This window comes from Lissotriton vulgaris, chromosome 1_2 (assembly GCF_964263255.1).
Source record: "Lissotriton vulgaris chromosome 1_2, aLisVul1.2, whole genome shotgun sequence".
Lineage (NCBI taxonomy): Eukaryota > Metazoa > Chordata > Amphibia > Caudata > Salamandridae > Lissotriton > Lissotriton vulgaris.
In genome coordinates, this window is record NC_141686.1 from 145970823 (window position 1) to 145996232 (window position 25410).

A 25410-nucleotide genomic window follows, 5' to 3' on the forward strand; every position below is an offset into this window, starting at 1 on the left:
CCGCCTGGTTTCTCGGTCTGATGCCACATGGTGCAAGCTTTGATTTGGGATGTAAATATATGTTTGCTCAATCTATGGATGGGGATTCCCATAGCCATTACTCTACGGTTCCACTGTGGTTGTTTTGAGATAGGGCGTAGTTTTAACACTGAGCCAAACACTCTCCTTTGACACCAGCTGCCCACTTTCTTTCAATTTAAGGCTAGCTTTCAAAGGAGCCACTCCTACCCTAACCAATGGATTGTTTCTATCTCATGAATTTCGCCCTTCTCCTGGGACGGCCTACAAGAAAAGACATTTAGCAAGAAATGTAAAGTGTTCCTTCTATCTGCCGGACTATTTTGTACATGTACCTGGGATTGGAACTCACCAATGTGCCATATTCTCTCCTCTATCACCTCACACTCATATGGCCAGCGGGCAGTGTGAACCGAGTTGATAGAAGACACTCCGTATAGACTGCGTGGCTCTCGAAGTCGTCTAACTTGTCGCCCTGAGTGATATTCAAAGATGACCTGTGTTGTCCGTTGGTTATATGGGTCGCAAATGGCATCTATTATATAAATGACAAAAAGTAAAGAATAAAAAAATATGTTCAGGGAGCAACAGTCTTGACCTTTATTGGTCTAGCATAGATTTGTGTTCAATGCTGCATATAAAATTAATAAGATATGAGAAACTCATTACCTTTAATTTCAAAGGTGTATAAGATTACGTTATGTTTCTATTGAAAACCAAATGAAGAAACCCATCTCTTTGATTCTTCTCTGGAAAGGAGGCCTAATTCATTGTACTAAGGTAAGCACCTTGCTGACTAGTCCAATATATTTATATTCAGGGATCCTTCACTCACATGCTGTAAAAAAGAACTGACATAGGTAGGCAACTACCAGGAAGGTGGATCATTGGAGATGGACGCTCCAGGCCCCCAGCCGGGGACAGCGATCTATTTTACAAACCATTATAATGAAAACCTATCTGGCTACACCTTTTTCTCAATGACAGACAGTTGTTAGCCTGGGTTTACATTTCAAATGCTGCAATGTCGTTTTCAGGAAATATTTTAAAATATGAATGTCCACAATTTGGGAGAACATTTTGCCTTGGATAGGCTTTTACGAAGGGTGATGCATTTCATCTGGAGAATGGCACCCACAGTGTTTAACCATATGGGAAAATATTGGATTTGTAGTGTTCCAGGGTCCATGGACACAGCAGAGAACGAGTCTAACATTTATGACTATCAATAAAGAACCGACAATGCAGAAATTAAATTACACAAACATAGTTCATCTCACTGATGCATCTAACACAGGCTCAACTGGATGGTTTTCCCATCTCTGAACATTAAAAAACAAATGGCTAAACCTAAAATATATTCTTAAATTAGTTGGGGATAACAGCTTTTTTCATATCTACCATATTATGTAACCTGGAACTGCTCAGCTAATCTCAGTTACTCAGGGATTTTTGGCTCCCTGCTAATCTGAATATAATGGATAAATCAATCAGTCAAATAAGCTTTATTACAGGCCTTACAGCCAAAAAAGCAATACAAAAATTTCGATAAAAGCAATATTCAAGGTTTTCCATGACCAACAGAAATAAAAAGCATCATTAGATACATGAGATATCACAATTAAGTCTCGAACAGTTAAAATATAAAGTTAAAACCATCAGATAAAATGCCCTAAAATCAATTTTAAAAAAAACCGACAACAGTACATTTAGATAATCAGGTAATAACAATATTTTAGGCTAGGACTATAACCATCAGATAGAACCAATAGACATCCCACGTTTCAAGTCTGTAAGGAAGAGACAGATACTACACATCTCCCTATTTCCATTGATTTAATCTTTGCACTTCTAGTACACCACATAGAAAGTAGAAACCTGGAGGTGACAAAAGCCATCAGAAAGGATGTATCGTATTTTAGAAGTCTATACACCTCCAGATAATTCCTAAGGCCCTGGTTCTTTTATAATTGAACAATCCATTTAAGTCTGGCCTTTTTATATAAAGAATTCAATTTTGAAAAAGCGTTGATGTGCACACCTTCTTTAATCAGTTTAAGTTCATTCCTTTTTTGTGTTGATGTTTTGCATCAATCCGCGTGCTCCCCGGAACACGTGGTCAGCCCTTTACCACGCTAGGCAATATTGAAATAAGATTGGGAGCGGGACTCCGCCCTCATCCAGGTGCACAGCCTCAATTCTTTTTGCATAATGAAATGCCGCAAAGTTCACCATGTTTTCCAGTTGTTTATTTCTATTAATGTAATCCAAAGTTAATCATTTTTTCAAATTTATCTATGTCACAAAAGGGACGCTTATGCCTTCACTATATTCTTAATGGAACAGGAATGCCAATCCAGTCCTTCTCCTGCACCATGAACCGTAAACATAAGTTAATTCACGAGCGTCGTTCTGAAACACCCAATGCATTTCGAGCCTCTACTCTGGCTCTTCGTCAGGGGTTAAATTCTATAAATAAAAATACATCTGTTAGACTCTATGTGTGACCCAGTGACATTCATTAATCGTTACACATACGGTTGTTGCTATTTACCCAAATTTCCATTAAGAATATAGTGAAGGCATAAGCGTCCCTTTTGTGACATGGATAAATTTGAAAAAATCATTCACTTTGGATTACATTAATAAAAATAAACAACTGGAAAACATGGTGAAGTTTGCGGCATTTCATTATGCAAAAAGAATTGAGGTTGGGTACCTGGATGGGGGCGGAGTCCCGCTCCCAATCTTCTTTTTATATAAAGGGCAGAATAGCAAATCATGCTAATCAGACTCTACACTAGCGTCGCACCCTGGACAACCCTGAGCAGGGGTAGGTGCACCAATCCACTTGTTAGTGTAGGCCCTAACTGGGAGTGTTCCATGTTTGAATTGCAGATATGGGGGCATATGTATCATTGAAATTCGCATTCGCAATGGCCGAAATTCACCATATTTCGGCCTTTGCGAATGCGAATTCTCAATATGGTATGTATGAAGCAAATGTGGTTCAAAATAAGGAATCGCACAATTTGCGATTCCTTATTTTGCGATTGCATGTAAGGAACCGCACAATGTGCGATTCCTTAAATGCAATGTATCATGCAAAACAATATTGCTAATTGTCCCTAAGGAATCGCAAATTACCACCAACTTCAAGTTGGTGGTAAGTTGCGAATTCCTTTCAAAAAGCAATTGTTTTAAAAACAAAAGGTGCCATGTGACGCTCATACAAGCCCTTAGGGCATGTATGTGCGCCATATGCGCACACATGTCATTTTCAGGGGTGCAGCAGGGTGTCCTTTGGACACCCCTGCACCCTTGCGAATATTCTCAATTTGCGATTAGCAAATTGCTAATCGCAAATTTCCCCTTCATTCCTATGGGCCTCCTGGCCCATAGAAATGAATGGGAAATTATTCCTTAATTGCGATTAGCAATTTGCTAATCGCAATTAAGGAATCTTAAGAAATCGCTAAAAAGAAGCTGATTTCTACATACATACCATTTTGCGATTCTCAAATAGCGATTAGCAAAAAATCGCTATTTGAGAATCGCAAAATGCTATTTTGATACATATCGCCCATAGTTTCTTAGCCGAAAGAGGCTGTATTTGGTCAAGGAACTGCTCAAAATGATAAACGGACTTTACCTCCAAGAATCTAGAACTCAATACACCTAGTGTGCCATCTCTTGAAAGGCTAGCCATGCGATATTCCTTAAGGGCAGATGCAAGGGATTTTTTTAAATAAGGGAACATGTCTGTTCTGGTAGAAGCCAGATATCTGCCCTCCCTATTGCGTAGCAAAGGTTTCTAACATGCGTGATCCAAGGGATCTCTTTTAAGATCCTGTGCCTTGTCAATGAGGCCCTGTCTGGCGAAAGCTCTGAAGGCATAAAATCTCTGCTGGTTCCATACGCTCCCAGCAGAAACCTTTGCTCCGCCAGCAAGAATCTTCTGTTTGTCCCTCGGGTTTGCACAGCCAGGTGGGGAGGAAGGGCCTTTTACTCCCTAGCCCCTAAGCTGTGGAACACCCTCCCCCCTGAACTGAAAGCACAACCCTCTATCTGGCTTTTCAGGAAAGCATTAAAGTCGTGGCTCTTCGCCGAGGCATATCTGTAATCTGGCACTTGGCTCCTATATTATAATTATTCTTTGTTAGGCGCCTTGATGCCCGCTGGGCTAAGTTGAGCAATATAAGATGTCTTTCATTCATCTTCCCCACCCCAATATAGATAACAGGTCCTTCAATTCCTCTCTATAACTGGAGAGCTCAGGCGTGCTCCAAAGCTATCTCCAGAGAAGAAGGGGGCGATTGGCAGATATATCCAAAATTGGGACCGTGCCCAGATCAAGTCGAAATGGGAGGATAGGGGTGCTCTGGGGGAGTCTTAAAAGACGTCTGAAGAAGTCTCTCTCAGTCAAAGCGAGAGAATTAGCGCTAACATGCCCCCAGAGTTCAACCCCATGGCTGGGACTTATAAATTTCTAACGGGGGACCTAAGATTTTCTGGGAGCAGTTGTTATAAACCTTGAGAATACCCCCCGATGCTTGTGCCAGCTTCAGGTTGGCTTTGGCCACATGTGTCCCCCAATCCATCTGGTCATTCAGGGTCACCCCTAGATAGTCAGATGTTAAAGTTCTCTCAAGGGCCATACCATCTATATGTTGGGGGCAGTTTACTGTACTGGCTCGAAAGACCATGTATTTAGTTTTGGAACGATTGATCTCTAAATTTCTATTTTTGCAAAATTGACAGAATTGTTCCAATGTTTGCTGGATGCCCATGGGTGAATTTGACAAAAGGAGCGTGTCATCCGCGAACATGAGAGGAGGAATCTTACGGTCTGCCAATCGAGGAGAATCTAGAGCTTTCTTGCCCAGAAGGTCAGCAATCAGGCCATTAAGAAAGAGAGAAAAGAGGGTGGGGGCCAGGACACGCCCTTGCCTGACCCCCCTTTCCACAGGGAATGGTGCCGAAAGTTCCCCCTTTTTCACATACCGTACCCTTGCAAAGGTGTCTTGGTGCAAACGTTGAAGCAGGTGGCAGAGATATAGAGGAATACCCATATATTTCAATATGGCCCAGAGCTTATCTCTTTGGACCAAATCGAATGCAGATCTTAAGTCTACGAATATCAAATACAAACTACCCCCCTCCATAACCACAGCTTTCCAGTGAATTAATTGAAGTCTAAAAAGTTGCTTGATGGTGCACACCTTGGCACGGAAACCAGCCTGTAGGGGAGTAAGAATCTGATGCTCGTCCATGCAAGTCTGCAGCCTCGATTATAGGAAGCGGGCGAACAGTTTTTGAAGGATTTCAATTAAGCTGATCGGATGATAGTTCGCCGGGTCCAGAAGGGAGCCCTTTTTAAATATGGGTATAATTTCTGCCGCTAGCCACGTGTGCAGTACCTCCATACCCTGAAGAATAGCATTGAACAGCACCCAAATGTAGGGAGCCCATACCTTTAGTTCAATGCGATACAGATCTCCCGGGATTCTATCCAAACCCGAGGCTTTCCCTGGGGGTATGCCCTTCAAAACCGCAACTACTTCTTTCATAGTACAGGGCTGGGCTATCGAGTTAAAACTACTGGGGTCAGATGAGAAAGATGTCCCCTTAGGTGTAGAGGAAAGGGCGGTGGATAGTGACCTATTGGTTTGGGAGTACAGATTTTTAAAGTGAGAATTACAAACCTCTTCACTTAAATTGGGCACTATGGCATCACAGCCCTCAACCTTACCCGTTTTAACTAGATTCCAAAAGGCCCTGTAGTCACGGCTGTCGAGTGCAAATTTAATGGACGCCCATTTGTCATCCTCCCAATCTCGCTTGGCCTGGGCGATTAGGTTCTTATAAAATATTCTTGCTGTTCTGAGGTTGGTATTTGGTCCACTTTTTATCTGTTTTGAAAGGGCACTTTTCGCCTGTCTACAGGAAGAATAAAACCATGGGTTGGAGCGCATTGGGCGGGCCTTAGAATTGGCGGTAGTATAAAAGAAAGTTGCTATTTTACTAAGGAGGTCTTGATGAATGTTCTTTAAAGCAATTTGGTGTGGTGGGCTAAGTTTTACCACTTGAAAACAGGAGACGTTCTCTAAGAAAGGGAGAGCATGTTGGTAAAGTGTGACTACCTTATCATCTAGTTGGATATGTTTACCCCATCTGATTCGTCTACCACCTGCAATAGCAATTAAGTTCGGTAGGGACAGAGGCTCTTCAGAAGGGGACGTTTGGCTATGACTGAACGGGAGCTTTAATTCCAATAATAAAAGATTATGATCGCTATTGTGTCTGGTATTTACATTGAAGCCCTTGATATAAGTCCAGAATTCAATGTTAACCATTATATATTCTATTGTGGTGCCTATGCCTGGTCTATTAAAAGTAACTTTGTCTGGTATATCAGAAGAAAATCTTCCATTACAGGCTCTAAGGGAGTGGGAAACTGTGAGCTTATTTAACTGGAGAGCTAATGGAGTCCAGCCCCTTGATGGATACATAGTGCATACTGGGATGGACCATACAGAATCTTCTTCCTGAGTGACTGTAGTAATACCGTCTAAAGGTTCGTAGTGATGATTGAAGTCCCCCCTAATATTTTATGGGATGAGGCAGGAAGAGTAGAGAGAAATTGATCTAGCTTATTTAAAATAGGGGATGCCTGGGAGGAGGAAGTGGGACGTGAGTAGACATTGACTACTGCAACCTTTAAGCCATCTGTAAAGGAGAGGAGAATACAAAGGATGTCAAGGGAGTGAGTATCGATGACTTATACTAAACAACCCAGATGAATTCCCACCCAAATACAGAGTCCCCCAAATGGGCGTCCCCTCACCTTCTGGCTTGCGGGAATAAAGTAAGTAGCAAAACCAGGTCTGTGAGGGGCTGACAAGGCCCAAGTTTCTTGGAATCGACAAAGGTCTTACTGATCAATTAACGCCCCCCACTCTGGGTGATCTAATTTGGAGGTGATGCCTGCTATATTCCATGAAATAAGCACAGTCTTGTTGTCCTCCTTTAGCGGGACAGCGGTGACTGCGAGTGGGCTCATAGCCATTAGGGGACTAATATGGGCTTTGCCAGAGGAAGCATTGGGACTAGGGGGACATTGAATAGCATTATGTGGTCTCAGTACCTTCCTCCCTTTATGTCCATTATTTGCTATGGGGATGATCTCCACCGTTGGCCCCCGCACCTCCAAATGGCTGCCTGCTATAGAGCAAGGTTTTTCCCTTTATATTTTGGGCATTGATAACAGTCAATCAACACAATTCAAGGAACTGAATCTATTTTCTAAGGAGATGGTATTTGCTCTACCCTGTTCTCCATGCCGGGGTTGGAATTGACCAAAACTTCTAGTTATCGAGTCTGGAGGATAAAAGTAGCCCAAGGGAAGTGGGTAGATTGTACCGGATGAGTTGTTACAACCCCTGTCAAGTATGTGATTGACTACCCCTTGGTCCCTAAAGTTTATCACCACGCAGTCCCCGTCGATATCCCTGCGTTTCGCCCCCAGCCATCTAACTCTGCGGGCGAACAAAATTTCTCCCTGGGCAGGTCCTGTAAGTGGTCTATTCCTATTTAACCAGTGAATGGTCTTATTTTTGAGCTCTGCAAAGGTTTCAGTTCACTCAGACATTAACGATGGTACCCCTGCTAGTACGACTACATAGGGGGATGCTGCTGGGGGTAGGTCCAGACAGGGTAATTGGTGGTGGTATTCAATGGGATTCAGGTTGTGTGTACTACCAAGTGGGACTGCTAACTGGACAGGGTTGTTCAAATTGTTACCATGGGAGTTATTTCGAGGGTTTGAAGGGATAGTCTCATTAATGTTGTTCAGGCAAGCTTGGGTTGAGTTGGGAGCTGAGGTACACAGAATCGTTTGAGATGGCACCTGGACTGGCCTTTCAATGTGGGAACCGTTAGAAATAACAACACCTGGTGAAGAATGGTGGTTGCTATGAGTGTCGGTATCAGCAACGTTGGACCCATTTGGAGCTGTAAAGTGACTACCTCCCACACCCCTTGTATTCAGCAGTGTAACAACTCATCACGGTTTTAAACTGCGTCTTGATGAGTTGTTCGAGATGCGTTTGCAAATCAATTAGTAGGTGGGTTGCCCAAACAGGAGGTGCAAATGCAAGGTTCGTGGGCACTGTACCCACCTGAGGACCCTCTGGTTCTTTGTTAACAACTACTGGAGTTTTATTGGCGTGCTTGCCTTTCATAGGTCTTATGTGGCGCCTATAGCACCTAGTGGTAACTTTAGGAGCATTTACAGTGGGAGGTGTGGTTGTTAGTGTGACATTTGTTTGGGGCTGTGCACACGGAAGCTCACTAGTGAATAGGTCGAAGGTAATACCCGGTGATTAGGGGGGCGATGAGCCGGAGGGCCCGTGTGTCGTCGGGGCGTTGGAGATTGATGGAGTGATTGAAAGTCATCGTTCGGTACTCTCTATGGCACTTGACACAGCTCCAATGGCTTTTTGGAGCATTTCATCAATGGCAGTTGGATTAGTAGATAAGCCATTTGAAAAGGTTTTTTGCCGTGTCTGAGGGCGTGAGCTTATCGGGTTGGGTTTACCCATTCTTACAATTGTGAAATAAAATTCCACAAAGATAAAAAAGAATAAAATGAATAAAAGACCCAAACTTCACAAAAATAAGATAGACATGCCTAAAATTATTTGGCATTGAATGCAACAGCCAACCCCAGTCCAGCCCGAAGTCCGTTCTTGAAACGCCCGTACAAAAATATCAAGAACTTATGACAATACCATAAGAGATACCGTGGTCATATTGGGTTGGCCCAGTGCAGACACTCCCAGTCACGGACAGGCACAGACAGGCCCGCCCTTGGTCCCGGGCTTAGTCCCGGTTTCGTCCCACCCCGAGGGAGGAAAGTGGATTTTAGGCGCGATATGAGCGCCTCTCCCTAAGTCACAGCAGGTGTGTGGGCGGAGATGCACCCTGGGGGCTGTAGTCCAAGCCCGGGTGTAGGCGATGAGACGGTCGTTGCTTCGGGACAGCAGCAGCCCTCCTCCTCTCGCTGCTGATAATGCAAAAATTAAATTATACAAACATAGTTCATCTCTCTGATGTCTCTAACACAGGCTCAACTGGATCGTCTCCCCATCTCTGAACATTAAAAAACAAATGGCTAAACTTAAAAAATTATATTCTTAAATTAGTTGGGGATAACAGCTTTTTTCATAACTACCATATTATGTAACCTGGAACTGCTCAGCTACTCTGTTACTCAGGGATTTTTGGTTCCCTGCTAATCTGAATATAATGGATTAATGAAATATCTGTGAGATTTGTACATCACAGGGTTTAATGCCAGGAAGATAAAGTGATTTCCATCTAATAGAGCAATTCTGAGGTGACCATCACCCCACTAGCTAAAAAGGCCTGGTAATATGAAAACAACTGTTTTCTGTATAAAGTCCCCAAATGCCTATCTTGGTCTAGGGACTAATCTAGAAATTCCAGTGGGTCAACATATAGTTAAGTCAGATTTTTGATAAACACATCAAAAATATAATGTTTAGATAAACTGTTCACCTCTGCCAGGAGTCACCCCAAAAATGGTTTTTTCAGGCTCTCCTTTCCAGCAGATACTGCAATTACTTCCTCGGCAGACCTTCCCGTCACAGTCCTTACATATGTATGTTACAGCTCCCCCGCAGACATTCTCAAGCTAAAAACTCCCCTGCTCCCATCCCTACCCTACAGGCCACGCACAATTCCTGGGGAACAAAACCCCTGGGTCAAAATCACCAGGTAGGGAGGAGGAAATGTATTTGTCCATTCAGTTTTCTCTTGTAAATACTCAAAAATCAAAAAGGAAGGGGGGGAATGGACAACTTGTAACTGCGTTACCAAGTTTCTCTATATTTCGGGGGCAGAGCCAGCACAAGGAGGCTACACGCTACTGAATAACTGTTTTTCAGACATGTATTCAGCTCTGTTCTGTCTGTCGATTGAAAAAGTTGTTTTATTTCAGAAGGGGCAAAAAATAGTAAATATTCATATGTAGGATGAAATAAGACAAAGGGTCTTGGTGCAGCAGAGAAAATAGATAGTAAATGTCTCATTCTGAAAAAGCAGTTTATATACACAAAGATAACTAGATCTACATGTGCGTTTGCCTAAAGGTGTAGGGTTATTGTTGTATTGATAGTTTATGAGTGGAAGGCAACCCTGGGTCCTTTTGTTTCCCTCTAGGCTCCTTTTTGTTATTGAAGTATTTTAGCGTCCCAACTCCTCAAAGTCATTCCGTCCCTCATACACCATTCTCAGGTTGGCTTTGTCCCAGGTTGTTCCTCCAGAAATCATCTCCGAACATTAGCTCATACTTTATGGGCTGCAAAAGGGATGACGGAAGATGCTGTCGCCTTTCCCTGGACGAAGAAAAATCATTTGATGGCATTGACTGGATCTACCCCTTTGCCACCATGAAACGCTTTGGTCTAGGGCATCTGTTTATTTCTAAAGTCCGACTACTATATGACAACCCTGTAGCCCAGGTCAACTGCAGGTTTTCCTTGGACCCTTTTCCAATTTCAAGGGGCACTCGCCAAGGCTGTCCCCTTCCTCCCCTTTTATTCTTATTGGTGATGGAACCCCTTGCCTCACTTAATCGGTCACTCCTCGCAGATTCAGGGAATAACTATAGCGGGAGGTGTATCTAAGTTATATTTATATGCTGACTCTTAAGGATCTCTATCATTCTTTATCAGCCTTGCTTGAGATTTTTAATAGGTCCTCAGCCCTTTCTGGTTATAGGGTGAATTGGGACAAGAGTGAAGATCTTGCACTCTCTTCTGGCACCACAAAAGCAACAATTGATGGATATCCCTTTTGCTGGAAATCATCACATTTAAAAAACTTGGGAATTTCGGTTAATCGCGGATTAGAAAGGATGGGCTTGGTTAATCTCTCACCTCTTATAGTACAAATGGAAACTGATTTTGCCAAATGGTGTCTTTTGGGTTTTCCAGGCGGGGAAGAGTACATGCGGTACGACTGTCACTTCCCCTTGTTTTGCTTATGTTCTTGGAATGCTTGTAATTGTAATTACCTTGTCCACATTACGTCGGGTGGTTTATTTATTTATTTATAAAGTTTTATATAGCGCAAACTTGATCCTGGCTTTTGTCTGGGGATCTTTACGTCCTTGTCTAGCTGCTGCCAAACTAATGGCTCGCCGCTCCCACGGTTGTTTGGGTTTAGCCTCGCTGGAGCATTACTCTTTAGCCTTGCAACTGTCGCAATTCGCTTACTTACTTCCAGGTACGACAGACCATCCACAATGGGTTATAATAGAACACTCACTACTTAACCGTAATGACGGCCTTCAATTCGTAGTCCACGAATTCTCCTCCGCACCCTGTGATGCAAGCTACATGTCAAGCATGGCATTGAGCACATCGTCTTCTTGGGGTTGCTTACCGTTTGCATTCTAAAGCTCCACTTTGGGGTAACAAGAGCCTCCGAATAAACGGTCATGCGCTAAATTGGGCAAGTTGGAGTTCAAGAGGAATCCAGACACTAGATCAGGTCATACTAATTGGAGAGTTGAAATCCTTTGACCTGCTTTGTGAGGAATTTGATCTTCCTTTGCAGCTTATTTCACGGCATTTGCAACTGAAACAGTGTCTGAGGCGATGTTTAGGTCCTTCTCCTTGGATTTTAGAAGCATCGCAGATGTTAGACTATCTTCTTATCTGGGGACGTCATAAGGGTATAATGTCGGGGTTATATTTTGCTCTAACTAATCACTTACACTCACAACCACTTCTTAAAGCTCTTAGGGAGAAAGGGCGGGAACTCTTACACATTATCATAGATGAAGATGTTTGGACGGACATACTGGAAGCCTTGGACAAGGGTTCCCGGGAAGCACGCTTCAAATTTTGTCCTTTCAAAACCTTGCATGACTGGTACTGGACGTCTTCGAAATTACAACAAGCAGGATTATTACCACATTCTAAGGTTGGAGGTGTTCCGGAATTAATTGTGACCTTCTACATATACTTTGCAAATGTTCTTCTATACATAGTTACTGTGCTCAAATAGGAGATACTCTTAAGGAAACAATTCCCCTCCGACTTCCCCTTTAACGCCCATTATTTTAATGCATGACCTTGAGAGTTTACCTGACATTACACGCCCACAGCGTCGTCTATTACATACTGCACTCTCTACAGCCAAAATGTGTGTCTTAAGACTGTGGCAATCGCCTAGTCCCCCCTCGAAGGAGGGCTGGATGGTGGCAATGTCTCAAACGGCATCCCATGAATGTTTATTATATAGACTGCAAGATCAGAAAGAAATGTTCCAACAAGTATGGGCTTCTTGTCTCTGAGACTCTGAGAATGCTTTCTTTTCCTAACTTGCGCTCTCGGTTCCCCTATTCATATTTCATCATTCATCTTACTCCTTTCCTTCCCCTCTTCTCTCACTCTTTCACTATCTCTTTCTTTCTTCCTTTTTTCTTTTGTTTCTCCCCCTCTCTTCTCTCTTTCTACCTTCTCTTTTTCGTTTTTCTTTCTCTTATGCTCTTGTTCTTTCTTTTTCCGGGCAAGGATATGTCATTCCTTCTCAAATCATCTATTTATTCATTCTTCTATTTATTCATCCACCTATTTGATCATATATTTATTTATGTATCTATTTATTTAATTATTTACCTATTTAGGATTCTTTGGGACCATCCCATCAGTGTCAATGTACACCACATTTTAAATATTTAATACATTTGTAAGTCCAATTCTATTCGTTTTATCCGCCCTACACATGATCCATCTCATGGTAATGATTAACCGGAGTTATAGATTTCAAAGCCTACCATGTTTATCCTTCTCTTCCACTATTGACCTTTTGTCTTTTACTTTATCCCTCCTTCTTCCTTCCCTTCCTCTCTCCTCTTATATGTAGTTTTCTCTCCTTTATAGCCCATTAGTATATGTACTGACAATAGACTCTTGTGAGTCCATTATGTTGTGCTACACTTTATGTATTTAATCTGTTTTCAATTTATCAATAAAGAATTACGACACAAAAAAAAGAATACACGTACCAAAATATCGTCCTACAAAAGTATCTCAGGCAGAATAGTTGCTACGACGATATTGTGACGGTAATTATATGTAAGTAAAGATGTACTATAAGTAGTTCCCTATCCACAAACCTTGACAATATGTATGGGGGTAGAGGAGGGCTTCCCACAACCACTCCTGAGTTACCATTCTATCTTTATGCTCCCACTGTCTGCCGATCAAAATGCCATTGACTCGGGACAGCAAGAAAAAGCATACTGCTTGCTGTCTGAGAGGCTGAGGGACTGAGGGAGGACTGAGGCCTCGGCCCCGGCTCTCTCTTTAAGTCAGGAACTGGAGGTGCTTCTCCAGGATCAGGCAAATTGGACTCCTGAAATCCACCAAGAGTAGGGTGACCAGATTCTCAAAACAAAAAACGGGGACAGGTCGTTGACATAGAAGTAGAACTACGGTTTGCAGTAACCATTGACATAAAAGTAGCATTATTTGACAGCTGTCATAGACATAGAAAAGGGACTACAATGACAGCTCCGTCCACAGACCGAGATGAAGCATTACAGACCACAAATCTGAGGTCTTTTATTGGTAACCCTCTCCTTTACACAGCAGCATTAGTACTTCTTATTACATTTACGCTTTTAAGGACTACAGCATATATTTGCCAAAAAATCAATAAAACATCACAGTATAGCAAACGCCAGTGCAAAGAGAGCATGCGCGCGCATGCTAAACTGGAACAATGAAAAACAGGGACATTTCTGTGTTTACCTGGGACACTGGTTGAAAACGGGGGCATTTGAGTCACTTGGAGAAAAGTGTCGGGACACGGGGACACTTCTCCAAAAACGGGGACCGTCCTGGGAAAACGGGGACGTCTGGTCACCCTAACCAAGAGAGATAAAGTAGGACTGAACTGTGGCTGAGTTCCATGACCACTAAAAACACAGACATTGGTGTGTAAGTGAATACAACTATGTTTTTGGAAAAGCAATTACCTAAATATTGAAAAACTTTAAGACCATTCTCTGTGGGACCGTATGAGATTCACTACATAAAACAAATACACTACTGCCCTCTGGTGGACGTTTTGAAAACCACGACTTGCGGGATAACAGGATTCTGAGGACCATTGTTGTGTGTGGACACTTTTTTGCCTTTTAAAAACCACACCGAACTTTTCATGTTATTTTGGTGTCATGCTTCTTATTAAATTGTATTCCCCGTTTATTACATTTCTTTTGGGGTTTTATATCTTTATATCCTTCACTTTAAAGTAATTTCGGTAATGCCATATTAGTTTTTTGCATTTCTCCGAGGAATGCCTTTGATTCACTGACATAGGATTTCTCATTGAAACATACTTTCAAATTCTTGGATAACTGCTCTTCTCATATTTAATACTCCAATTTCTCTCACTTAGAAAAGAAAACCCATCTTTGTAATTTCTATACAAATGAATCACTCTGTCATGGTTAGATATGCCCTGCAAAATGGCACTTACATTTTTTACAGTGCAATTACTAACTTGCCTGCCAAGCAATGAATCTCAGAGCAAAGTAGTGAAACGTTTAGTGTGTTTTAGACAGCATCCATGTTAAAGAAAAACATATACAAATATTTTTTGCTCCTGCCTTCTGAACTCAAAACTTACTTTACCACCTCAGCAAAGATCTATTCCACACAAAGGAAAAAACAAACGACACTTCGGTTATGCGTATTCATCATACTGCTAATGAGATGGCCACGTGCCATGCAGCATAATCGACCTCGAATGACAGCTCTAACTGATGACTGAAACCTACAACAACCAATCTAGAGTAAGGCTTAGCTCAATGCCCTTCTCTGTGTAGATTGCATGAGCTCTGTGACACAGCAAAAGGGATATCTGACAATGTTAAAAACAAAAGGGGAAGGCAATGGCGACTATCATCTATGAGGGGAGGAGCACAGACTGGTGTGCTCGCATGAGAGCAAATTACATTTTTTTTTAAATTAAGCACCTTCGCATTGCACTGGACCTCTTCTTTCTTCCAATGCAGCCCAGCCACCAGGAAACTCCCTCGACCAATCCTGGGGCTGCTCTGATGTAATATTGAGCGCAGCCCCCTGATTGGAGGCAGCGGCCTCACTCGCACTCCACAGCGCTCTTGAGGCCTGTACTTGTTCTAACCCAACTGTCTTAAGACAGCTTAGTTAGAGATGCTTAAAGTGCGCATGTGTGCCTGGCCGTCACAAGACGAGTGTTTCGGTCGGCCTGAAACAGTCGGCCAAACAGATATGTGTAATGAGGGAGTGCACAAGCACTCCTCCTCCCACCTCCCATGACCTGCCCCTCCATCCACAAGCAGGCTCAGAGCCGGCAAACGAAAAAAAAAAAGGATGCAGAGCATTGTTTTAGTTTTCGTTCGCTGACTCTTCGCCAGGCATGGAGGCGACGCTCCTCCACCATTGCGGAGGAGCCGCCACTGCTTGTTGGATTTCCTAAGACCTGGTAAATGAGCCTTCTGGTTCTTGGTAAGTGACATGCTCCCATACCCTGTATTGCTAGAGTGCCAGGACTGGCAACCTCCTGGCTTGTGCACATAGCATTGATGTAACGCCCATAAGGTCCAACTCCATTTCATGAAGGCCCAATTCCATCTTGGATAATGAAAGTCATCATCTTCTAAATCTTAAACAATGGATTTTGCCCTCTTTCCCGATTATTGCAAAATCATTGTCATAATTGCCATTTGCCAGATTTTGTCTGAGCAAACACAAAGAGATGATGGACGGAGCACTGAAACTTTTCAGACACTCACCCCCATCACAGATCTGGGTTGGATCCATCATCGTTCTTTTGCTCATTTCGCCATCCCAGTTCAGACCCAGCTATATGGAAATCAGTCTTCACCCTGTGCCTCATGGTTAACCGTCCTGCTCGAACTGCCAAGCAAGGTCTACCCTGGACCGGAAACAAGCATCCTAGTACCGGTTCCGGGGTAACACCCCTCATTAGCCAGGCTAGCTTGAATCCAGTGAAAAGTGTGCAAAGGACCCACGTGTGGGCATACCCAGCCAACTCATGGTGAACAAAGCAAACACAAGGAGATGATGGACAGAGAGCTGAAACTTTTCAGATACTCTTCCCCCAGTCACAGATCTGGGTTGAATCCATCATCGCTTTAACTCACTTCACCACCCCAGTTCAGACCCATCTATATGCAAATCAGTCTTGACCCTGTGCCTTATGTCAACAGTTCAGCTCGAACTGCCAAGCCAGGTCATCTCTGGACCAGAAACAAGCATCCTGGGACCAGTTTTGGGGTAACACCCCATATCAGCCAGGCTAGCTTTAATCCAGTTGCAAAGAGAGCAAGGGACCCACGTCTGGGCATACCTGGCCAACTCGGGACAAACAAACACAAGCTGATGAATGAATTTGTCTGACCTTATCTTTCTAAGAACTATCAAAATGTCAAGTAATTCGACTAATGACAGATGTAAAATCTGATATGATATTCATCCGCGTCAAATGTGTACTCTTCACCATGTCATGGTTAAGTAAGAACAAATACAGACATATTGTTTAAATAGTGTGAGTCAGAATTGATGTCCTTTTACCTTATTTGTTCATAAAGAAACGTCTGGGATGCACACCTTGATGAATATAATCTATGTCAGACATTCCTAAAATTATGTCAGAAATTCTAATCTCCGATAAGATTTAGTATACAAGGACTGCCACTTGACCACTTGTCAGGATGTCACATGGCCCGTGGGGACACTGTCGTCTTCTCTAACTTAGTATGAGCACGCTGCAGCTTGCCCGTGGCTTTGCGCACATTACTACACAACTTTATTTTTGCAATAATTTCTATGTTTTTTTTCACATGAGAACTCATTGCTGTGTTCACACCCTGCAGGTTCCTGGGATTGTGACTGACATTGTGAGCAAGGTTGAACAACAATGCTACTTGTTATTTTGTTCTGACCAAGCCTTAGCACCTAGACAAAGCATAATGAGGCAGCTGTTGTTTGGGACAGCATACTTTTGTTTTATTGGAATACACAAATAAGTGGTACCACATACTTGGAGAGGGACCTTTCCAGGGAGAAGAGCAAGACAGAACCTATGATGTAGATCTACCATCAATAGGCTAAGGTACAGAGCCTGCTGACAAACCCCAGAGATCTTCTAATATATAATAATACTGCTTCTTAGCAAGGGGAGGGAGGTTAGGCTCTATGGTCTTTTTCATGATGACACCTCCCTTCATGATATATGGACTAGCTGTTATGCTGAATGTATTTGTACTCAGCATTTTCCTGCTTGTTGTGTCACGTATAATGCATATTAGGGCACGTTAGTTAAAACACATATTTTAAACTATTTTGTGTCTCTGTCAGATCTTATTGCGGACAAGTACAAGAGTGCGAGCGAAAGGGTGTGTCTTGTTACCGTGATTCCTGAGAGATCGGGAGTGTTGTGTTCTGGGAAGTCTAATCATTTGTTTCTCTGTGAGTGAGTAGGAGAGCAAGTGAGACACTATAGCTAGTCGGTCCTGGGCTCATGGGTACTAAGGTGGTAGGATGACTCAGTTCCTATACACCAAGGTCCAATAATCCTGTGCTTCTATCTGTTTTTTTGACAGAATCCCTGCAACAAGGAGCGATCCTTTGCCGAAATGATCGCATGAGATTCTGCCAGAGATGGTCTCACATACTGCCAGCACACTACAGAGAAGCTACACCTTGCCTAAAGCTGATTAAGCTGAGTCCCGAAGGAAGGCCGCAGTGTGTGTTTTCCCTTTGCAAAGAGTAATGTCTTTACACGTCTGCTGATAAAGACAGCCTTTGCTTTCAACAAGGTATGCAGTGCATCTCTTCTCCCTAAAAAACTCAAGACTGCGCAAGTTGTTCTGCCTTCCATTTCTGTAGGGCTGGGCCTAAGGGTCACGTGTGCACTGATCCAGCCAAGGGAAAAGATAGAGCGGCTTGTGATCACAAGCAGTTCTATCTGCACGCTTGGCCAGGGGACTGGGTCCAAGGTTTGTTGCGGTTTCCATATTGGACTGCCTCAGTTGGCCTGCCTACTGTAAATCATTTTCAGCTTTAATGGGGAGCTAAGGAAGCATTCTCAAATAAGTTCCACAGTCCATTCATCACTTAGACAAAGACTACAAATATAACAGATCGTCCATCAGTTTGCTCTGGGACGCACATACAGACACCTATCCGTGTCGGGAGTATTCGATGTGGAGGCACTCTAAAGTAGTACGATCGATGTAGTATCCGTAATTGGACTAATTAAAAGCAGGCCATATTCCTAGAACTCGGCACTGCCTCAACCCAGTCATCATCTTTAATTGTCCCGCTATTTGTTGCCCACGCTTCTCTCAAAGCAGTCAACGGGTCCAGGGAATTATTCATTAGTTTCTTGTATATCAAGGAGATAGCCTTGTCTGTTAAGGGGTCTAGTAGGAGATGATCCTCTAGAAGTGCCGCCTCTGGCAGCTGCTCCCTCTCTAAAATATATTGTTGGAGGAAGTGCCTAAGCTGTAGGTGACTGAAATGTTCAGACTCTGCAAACTTATATTTTCTTTGCAGGACCTCAAAGGTCAACAAGACCTGTCCTCTCCATATGTCGCGGCTCCGTAGCACTCTTGATCAGCCAGTCATCAAGGTATGGGACCACATTGATGCAGCAATTCGAGGGCAGTCATGAAATCGCCTTGCCGCAGAAGAGGGATGCCATCCTGAAGTGTGATCATATGAAGATGTCCCAACAGGATGTACTTGTTGAGGGGTCACAGATAGAGTATGGGTCTGAGGGAGCTATCCTTTTTGGGGATGAGAAAGTACAGGGAATACAACTCTTTGCCGCGATGTTGAAGAAGCAGTGGTTCTATGGCCACTTTAACAGTACGGAGTTAATCTACTTCTTCTGTGGGCAATTTGTGTGTGTGCTGAAGAATGCTGGGTGGTGTTTGGGTAACTGCTAAACAGTACCCCTCACGTATGATGTCTAGAACCAACCAGTCAGAGGAAATTGCCTCCCATAGGGGCAGTTAACCTGTAATCTGCCCCCGACAAGTGCTGGATGGTCAGGACGAAGGAGGACAGCGTCACTGTTTTGGGTCAGTGGCTCCTTTGGGAGCTTTCCCCTTGCCTCTAACTCTACCATTGTCCGCTTTATATCCTCCCTTGTAGAAATCCTGTGAATGGGGTTTGTTGCTGTTGTCTTTTGTAGGAGGTGGAAGTCTCTGGGGTTGAGGCTGCTTTTGCTGCGCCGCAGTGCTGGGGATGACAAAAGGAGCCACGTGCACTAGATGTCTGTAGTGCGCTCATGGCTTTAGCCGTGTCATTATACTTCTATATTTATTCGAGCATCCCATTGAGCTTTGGGCTGAAGATATGCTTGCTATCGAAGGGCACATTAAGGAGGTGTTGTTGCTCCTCCGGTTTAAACCCGAGACACGTAGCCATGAATGTTGCTGTATGAGAAGACTAGGATTCATGCAGTGCGCAGCAATATCTGCCGCCTCCAGAGAGCAGCAAATGTTGGTGTTGGAGATTATCTTCCCTTCTGTCACCAATTCATGCCCAGTTTGCTGTATTGTTCTGGAGATGTTGGATAAGATCCCCCATCTGATCCCAGTGGGCTTAATCATACCAGGAGAGCAAGCCAATTGAATTAGCTATGTACCTCTGAGTGGCAGATTGAGTTGCAACAGGTTTACCAGACACATCTATTTTCTTGCTTTCCCAGTCTGGAGGGGGCGCATTCCCTGTACCCGGGGAGTCAACTCTCTTCCTGGCAGTGTGAACTACCAGTGATTAGGGGGAGGGGGGGAGTAATTGACGTGATGTGGGGGGGGGGAGGGCCTGAGGCAGAAGCTTTAAACTCAATATTAACCTGGGAGCGTGATGACTCTGGCTCTCACAGGCTCTTTGATGATGTCCCTGGCAGGTTTTAGCATGCCTACATGGGTAGATATCGGAGGGACCTTTGAGTGGAGGAGAGGGTTTCCAGAAGGAAATCATCCTCCTCAGGTTGAACGCGCAGCTCAACTTTGCAGAGAACTGCTGCACTGTGAGGTACCTAATGGTATGAGGTCATGTTGTCTGGGGGAGGTGGTTTGGCCGGGTACAAATCTGGGTCAGAGTCTGCTGGGTGATCTACTTGGTAGTCATCCCAATGGTTGGAAGGCTGGGCGACCATGGGCTGGCCCCACCCTCCTGAATGAGAAGATCCCTTTGGAGGATGTGGGTGAGGGTCCACAGGCAGCAAAAGGGAGGCAGAAATAGGACGCGATGGAGGAGGGAGTAGTAAGAGCAAGATGAGGAGAAGCAGGCTCAGAAGGACCAGGCATTAATGGAGAGGTTCCTCTGTCGTGGCACCAAGGCTTTTTGGAAATCGGCTCTGAAGGAGGATTGAGGGCCTCCTTGAAAGTAAGTCTCCTCTTGAGATAGATGGAGTCCTTGGGTTACTGTACAGACTGTGCCATAACCCATCTCATGCCCGGCTGTATGTGGATCCTCTGCTGACGGGTGTCAAGGCGTTCCGTTGCAGGATGGGCTGATCGATCTCCTCTGAAGATGGCCTGAATGGAGCTGAAGAAAGTCGGCACCCAGAATACCCCGAGATGGATTTTGGCGCTGAAGATTCCAACTCTGAGTGCGGCTCAGAGGCAGTTGACGTCGAGGGGCAAGGTATCAAAGCGGACTTTGGCCCCAAAGGTATATAGGGCGTTGGGTCTGGTAGTTCACTGCAGACCATAGCCGGCGGGGGCCTTTCAGTGTCAATTTTGGATTTCAGCGTCGATTTCGGACTTCGAGCCAGCATCCTCCTAAGAGAACGCTTCTACAGTCTTGACGCCAGACTCATTCAGCTGCTGAAGACCTTCCCCCTCGATGAAAATATCTGGGGTGTCCTCCTCTCCTCAGAACTGCAAGGCAATGCGTAGTGCCATTTGGATCCAAAGCATCTTCTTGCTGCGGAACGCGAGACACACCACACAGGATTTGTTCTCGGTGATCTGGGGACAGGCACAAGTTACAGACTTCTTGCAAATCCGTCCTTGAGAACTTGGTGTGGCAGGTTGAGCAGAACAGAAAAAAGAAGTCTGTTCCATCATGTGGACATTCTCTGGTGCTGCAGTGATGGGAGGCGAGAAGAGGAGAGCCCTGATGTGGAGATTTCATCAACCGTAAGATGGAGTCAAAGAGGCCAATGAACAGCAGGATTGTTTGCACAGATAAGTGACAGTGCAGAAGGCCCAGAAAGAATGTGTAGAGTAGAACTGGAGCTTGCATATACATGTCTGAAACATTACCTACGATAGATGGAGTCATCTCACCTTGTGACTTGGAAAGGCGTTTTCAAACGAAAACAAGCTGCACACATCCAAGTCCAATACTAGATGGCAAGAGTATGCATAGCACATGTATCTACAGCACTACATGCCAGGTACAGATGCTTACAGGGTAAGTAACATTTTCCATTCTAATGCCCCCAAGTATCTTTTTCCAAAGTCTTTCTTTTTAAGTGAGAAACTCTTAGCTATTGCATTCTGTGCAGCCCATTCAGGTGTGTACATTTCACCAATCCCTTGCCTAGCTGTCAATCCACCTACTCTCCCTCAAACCGTCTTTTCCAACCTAAGCCGTACATTTCCGTGCTTGGTGAGAAAACATTACAATATTCCTGTTCATGCACAACTGCTCACCCAAGATGAACATAATGTAGCACTTTGTCTCACAGTCTTAGAAATCATTCTAACCATTGTAACACTCTCAATCATGCACAGTTACATACATCACGAACATCTTGTTTCCAAGTGTTGGGGTTTTCTTGAGATAACATGCACTATAATGTTAGTTTCAAAATCATATGCCCAATCTCTGACAGCGGCAGCATGGCAAGATTACAAGCAAAAAGTGACTCAGGATGCTTTAGATTCCCAAAGTCATACCTCAAGCTCTTGATCTCAAAACAGAAATGTTTGGTTGGTTGTGTCCCTGGAGCTGTACCTAGCACAAGAGTTGCTCCTCAAACGCATCACACAAACGTTATAGGTCTTCAGAAAAGGCCCATATCCTTAAAAGCGCTCAGCGCTAATAATCACAGACTTCATGGTACTACAGAAAGGGGTCATATAACTGACCTATGACTTGGACTTGCCACAACCCAGGGGGTCAGGGCCAGCTTGGTTAAGGTTCACTGGTGTTGAAAACAGACCATGTGGCTGATCTGGTCATAAGCAATCGAGTCTTCTTTGCCTTCCCTTCAAATTGACAATATTGTTATTTGGAGGCTTACAGAATACTGTGCCATGGTTTATTTCTGTGTTTTACTTAATGGATCAATGAAACCATGCCTGTGATGCATCAGTCAGGTCCCAATAAATCAGTTAATGGTTTTCCAAATGGCCCGAACTATTGGTAAAGATAGGGAAGAACATAGTATTTTTACTTTACAAAGTTGTCTTTTTTACTTTAGAACATATAACCTATCCTCGCCAGAAAGATACCCCCAAAAGGAAAGCTTTTGTATTCTAAGTTACTGATTAATTTCTTAGGGTGAAATTGTTAAGCTAAGGCAATTGTGACAACTAAATGGATGCATCACTATGGAATTCCCCGTGCATATTAGCACAAGTAAACCCACACAAAGTTTAGGAAACATACAGAACATAGTTGCAAAAGAGTTACTTCAAACCAACCAAAAAATAATAGAAAAAACCAGATCGTTCTCCCACCCCCAAATCATGGCCAGATATTTGTCATTGTTGCCTACTTTTACATTTCCAATAGTTACATTGTTTTAGTTTAAATTACATTTTTCTAGATTAAATAAATGATCGTTTAAAATTTAAGTTTAGAAATTGCAGTATGAGGTTGTAGTTCGGCGACCTTATAGTTATGAGGTATTTTCAAAATAATGCTTTTCATGTGGTAATAAAATAAATGTAAAGCATGCAGTCACAATGGTGTGCCATGAGTGGGAATTTAAACAATATAGCGGTTGTAGATCTACAAAATATCACTAGCTGCTTCTAAGCAGTTTAGTGGAATTAAATGCACCTTATAGACAGTATCAATACACTTAGTGGCCTATATATAATTCAATCTTCTCACCCACCCTCAGAAGAACCATTGCTATTTGGGAACAAATCAGCCTAAAGGAGAAGCAATGAATGTACACCATGGGACCATGGGACAATTTGCTTGACCGGGCAAGAACAACTGTACAGCAATTTAACTCACCCGACAAGTACAATCTTGTGTAAACTGGGTATGGAGTTCTATTACGACACTTGCACATGAAAAAACGGAGGTGTTTGCTATATCTGAAAGATGTTAACAATAGGTTGCAAACAACTGGACCAATAGTTAACTCACAGGGAGAAGAGGAGAATAGTCCAGCTGCAGTTCAGATTGATTTACAGTAAGCAATCTCTGAAATGGTATAATAACCGCATGTTGTGATTTGGCAATAAAGGCCACAGTGACTTCAAGGGCTGGATGTCGTCTGAAGCTGCACAATAATCTGTAGAACCGACAACCCACTTTTAAGTTAAAAGGATGACAATGTCCGTATTGGAGCTAAAATTAAAAAAATTCTAAAGTCTAGGTATTCGAATTACACCATGCTGCTGCTGATACAAACAAGACAGAAAATATTCTGATATCTACCGAAACAATCGCAATGGACCGCACACCGCTAGCCCCTCCTCCGGATCGCCCCATGGATTTCTTGAATGGTTCACCCCAGTGGGTGCAAGTAGGTACTTGTTGAACTGATGATCTCTAGACCCAATTGCGATTGTTTCTACAAATTGGCTCCCTTGAGCTTTGAGCTGACGAGCTCCTGGACGATGCACCTGCGTGCTGGTTCGGGCATCGAGGCCTTTGACGTTTGCTTGGCGGCCTTCTCTTCCACCCCAAACTATTTTCTCTACTGATGAGGGAAGTTATCCCGAAACCCGAGCCATGTCTCGGGTCTAGAGATCATCAGTTCAACAAGTACCTACTTGCACCCACTGGGGTGAACCACTCGAGAACGCCATGTACCAGAGTCCCTAGGGGCGATTCGGAGGAGGAGCTAGCGGTGTGCAGTCCATTGCGATTGTTTCTACATTCTGATATCTACCCTTGGTCTGGAATCAGATTAAGAATTACAGAAAACCTTTAGATGATAAAATGAAGAGGAGGAACTCCAGGCTAGAATTATGAGACACGTTTTCAAAAACCTGTAACCTGGCAAGTTGTGAAACTGTGGAAACAAAAGAAAATCTAACCTGAGAATTCATACTGCTGGAGATCTTCTGGCACAAAGGGGCTAAAGGAATCTTCATCCTTAAAGAGAAACAGAAAGATATTAGTGTGAGAAATAGATTATTAGTTGCTGTGGATGGTACTCTGCCATAAGTAATAATGCCCCATTCTTTTTAGATTCATTAAAGGTTTCAGTTATTTAAAACTAAGCTCAACTCCTGGTAGCTATGACACAGAGCAGAAATGCTTAAACCTAAAATGTGCAAAGTATTTAGAATTACTAATACAGTTAAAAAGTTGAAAACACAACACAATAAAAATCGAACTCCAAAAATCTCACTCAACAGATGCTGTGAAACGAGGCACGATGTGGCATAAAGCCGGATTGGTCGAGGTGGACAAGCGAACAGATCAGTCGGAGCAGTCAGTTAGCCAGCGCTTTGGCCCTTATCTTAACCTCTACATTGGGAAAAGAAAAGGGTCAATATGATGAACAATGTTCCGGTGGGTGTCCTCCTTTTAGTATAATCACTATCTCTGCCAGACAGAGTTCTAGGGGCAATGTTCCTGTGTGTAGGGTCTTGGTAAACAAGTCGTGGAGCTGGGTACTATATGTTTTGAAGAATTCTGCTAGGTACCTGTTGGGGCCCAGTGTTTTCACCAATTGGAGCTGGGTGAGGGCTTCTGCTAACCCATCCAATGTAATGTCTTCCTCCAGTGTAATAGCATTCTCCCACCTTAGAAAGACCACTGGGTGATCCCTTATAAACACGAGCAGGGACGTTCAATCAGAATGACCCACGTCTGAAAATATTGTTGTATACTAGGAAGCAAAATGCTAGGCAATGTTCCCATTTCCCGTTACTTTATACAAGATCAACACGTGTGGGTGTGTCAGGGTCATCAGAAGTCCCTAATAACGACTATTCAATGGGGTCTTGGCCATCATGTCTGAGTGTCTGTAAGATAAAACATGAAGAAAACCCTTACATTATCCCCCTCCCAACGCCTCGAAAAGTGCATCCGTCATGGAAAAAAATGGGTACTT

At 43.5% G+C, this 25410-nt stretch overlaps 1 protein-coding gene across 1 annotated transcript in view; it reads right to left on the reverse strand.

Moving 5' to 3' along the window:
- The window catches only part of AGBL3 (AGBL carboxypeptidase 3), a 687703-nt gene that overhangs the window by 455721 nt on the left and 206572 nt on the right, over positions 1-25410 (reverse strand). The window contains exons 3-4 of the mRNA XM_086953007.1: positions 24386-24443; positions 371-553 (exon numbers count right to left, since the gene is read on the reverse strand). Of these exons, the coding sequence (XP_086809133.1) occupies positions 371-553; positions 24386-24443 (241 nt within the window). The remainder of the gene's footprint in view (positions 1-370; positions 554-24385; positions 24444-25410) is intronic.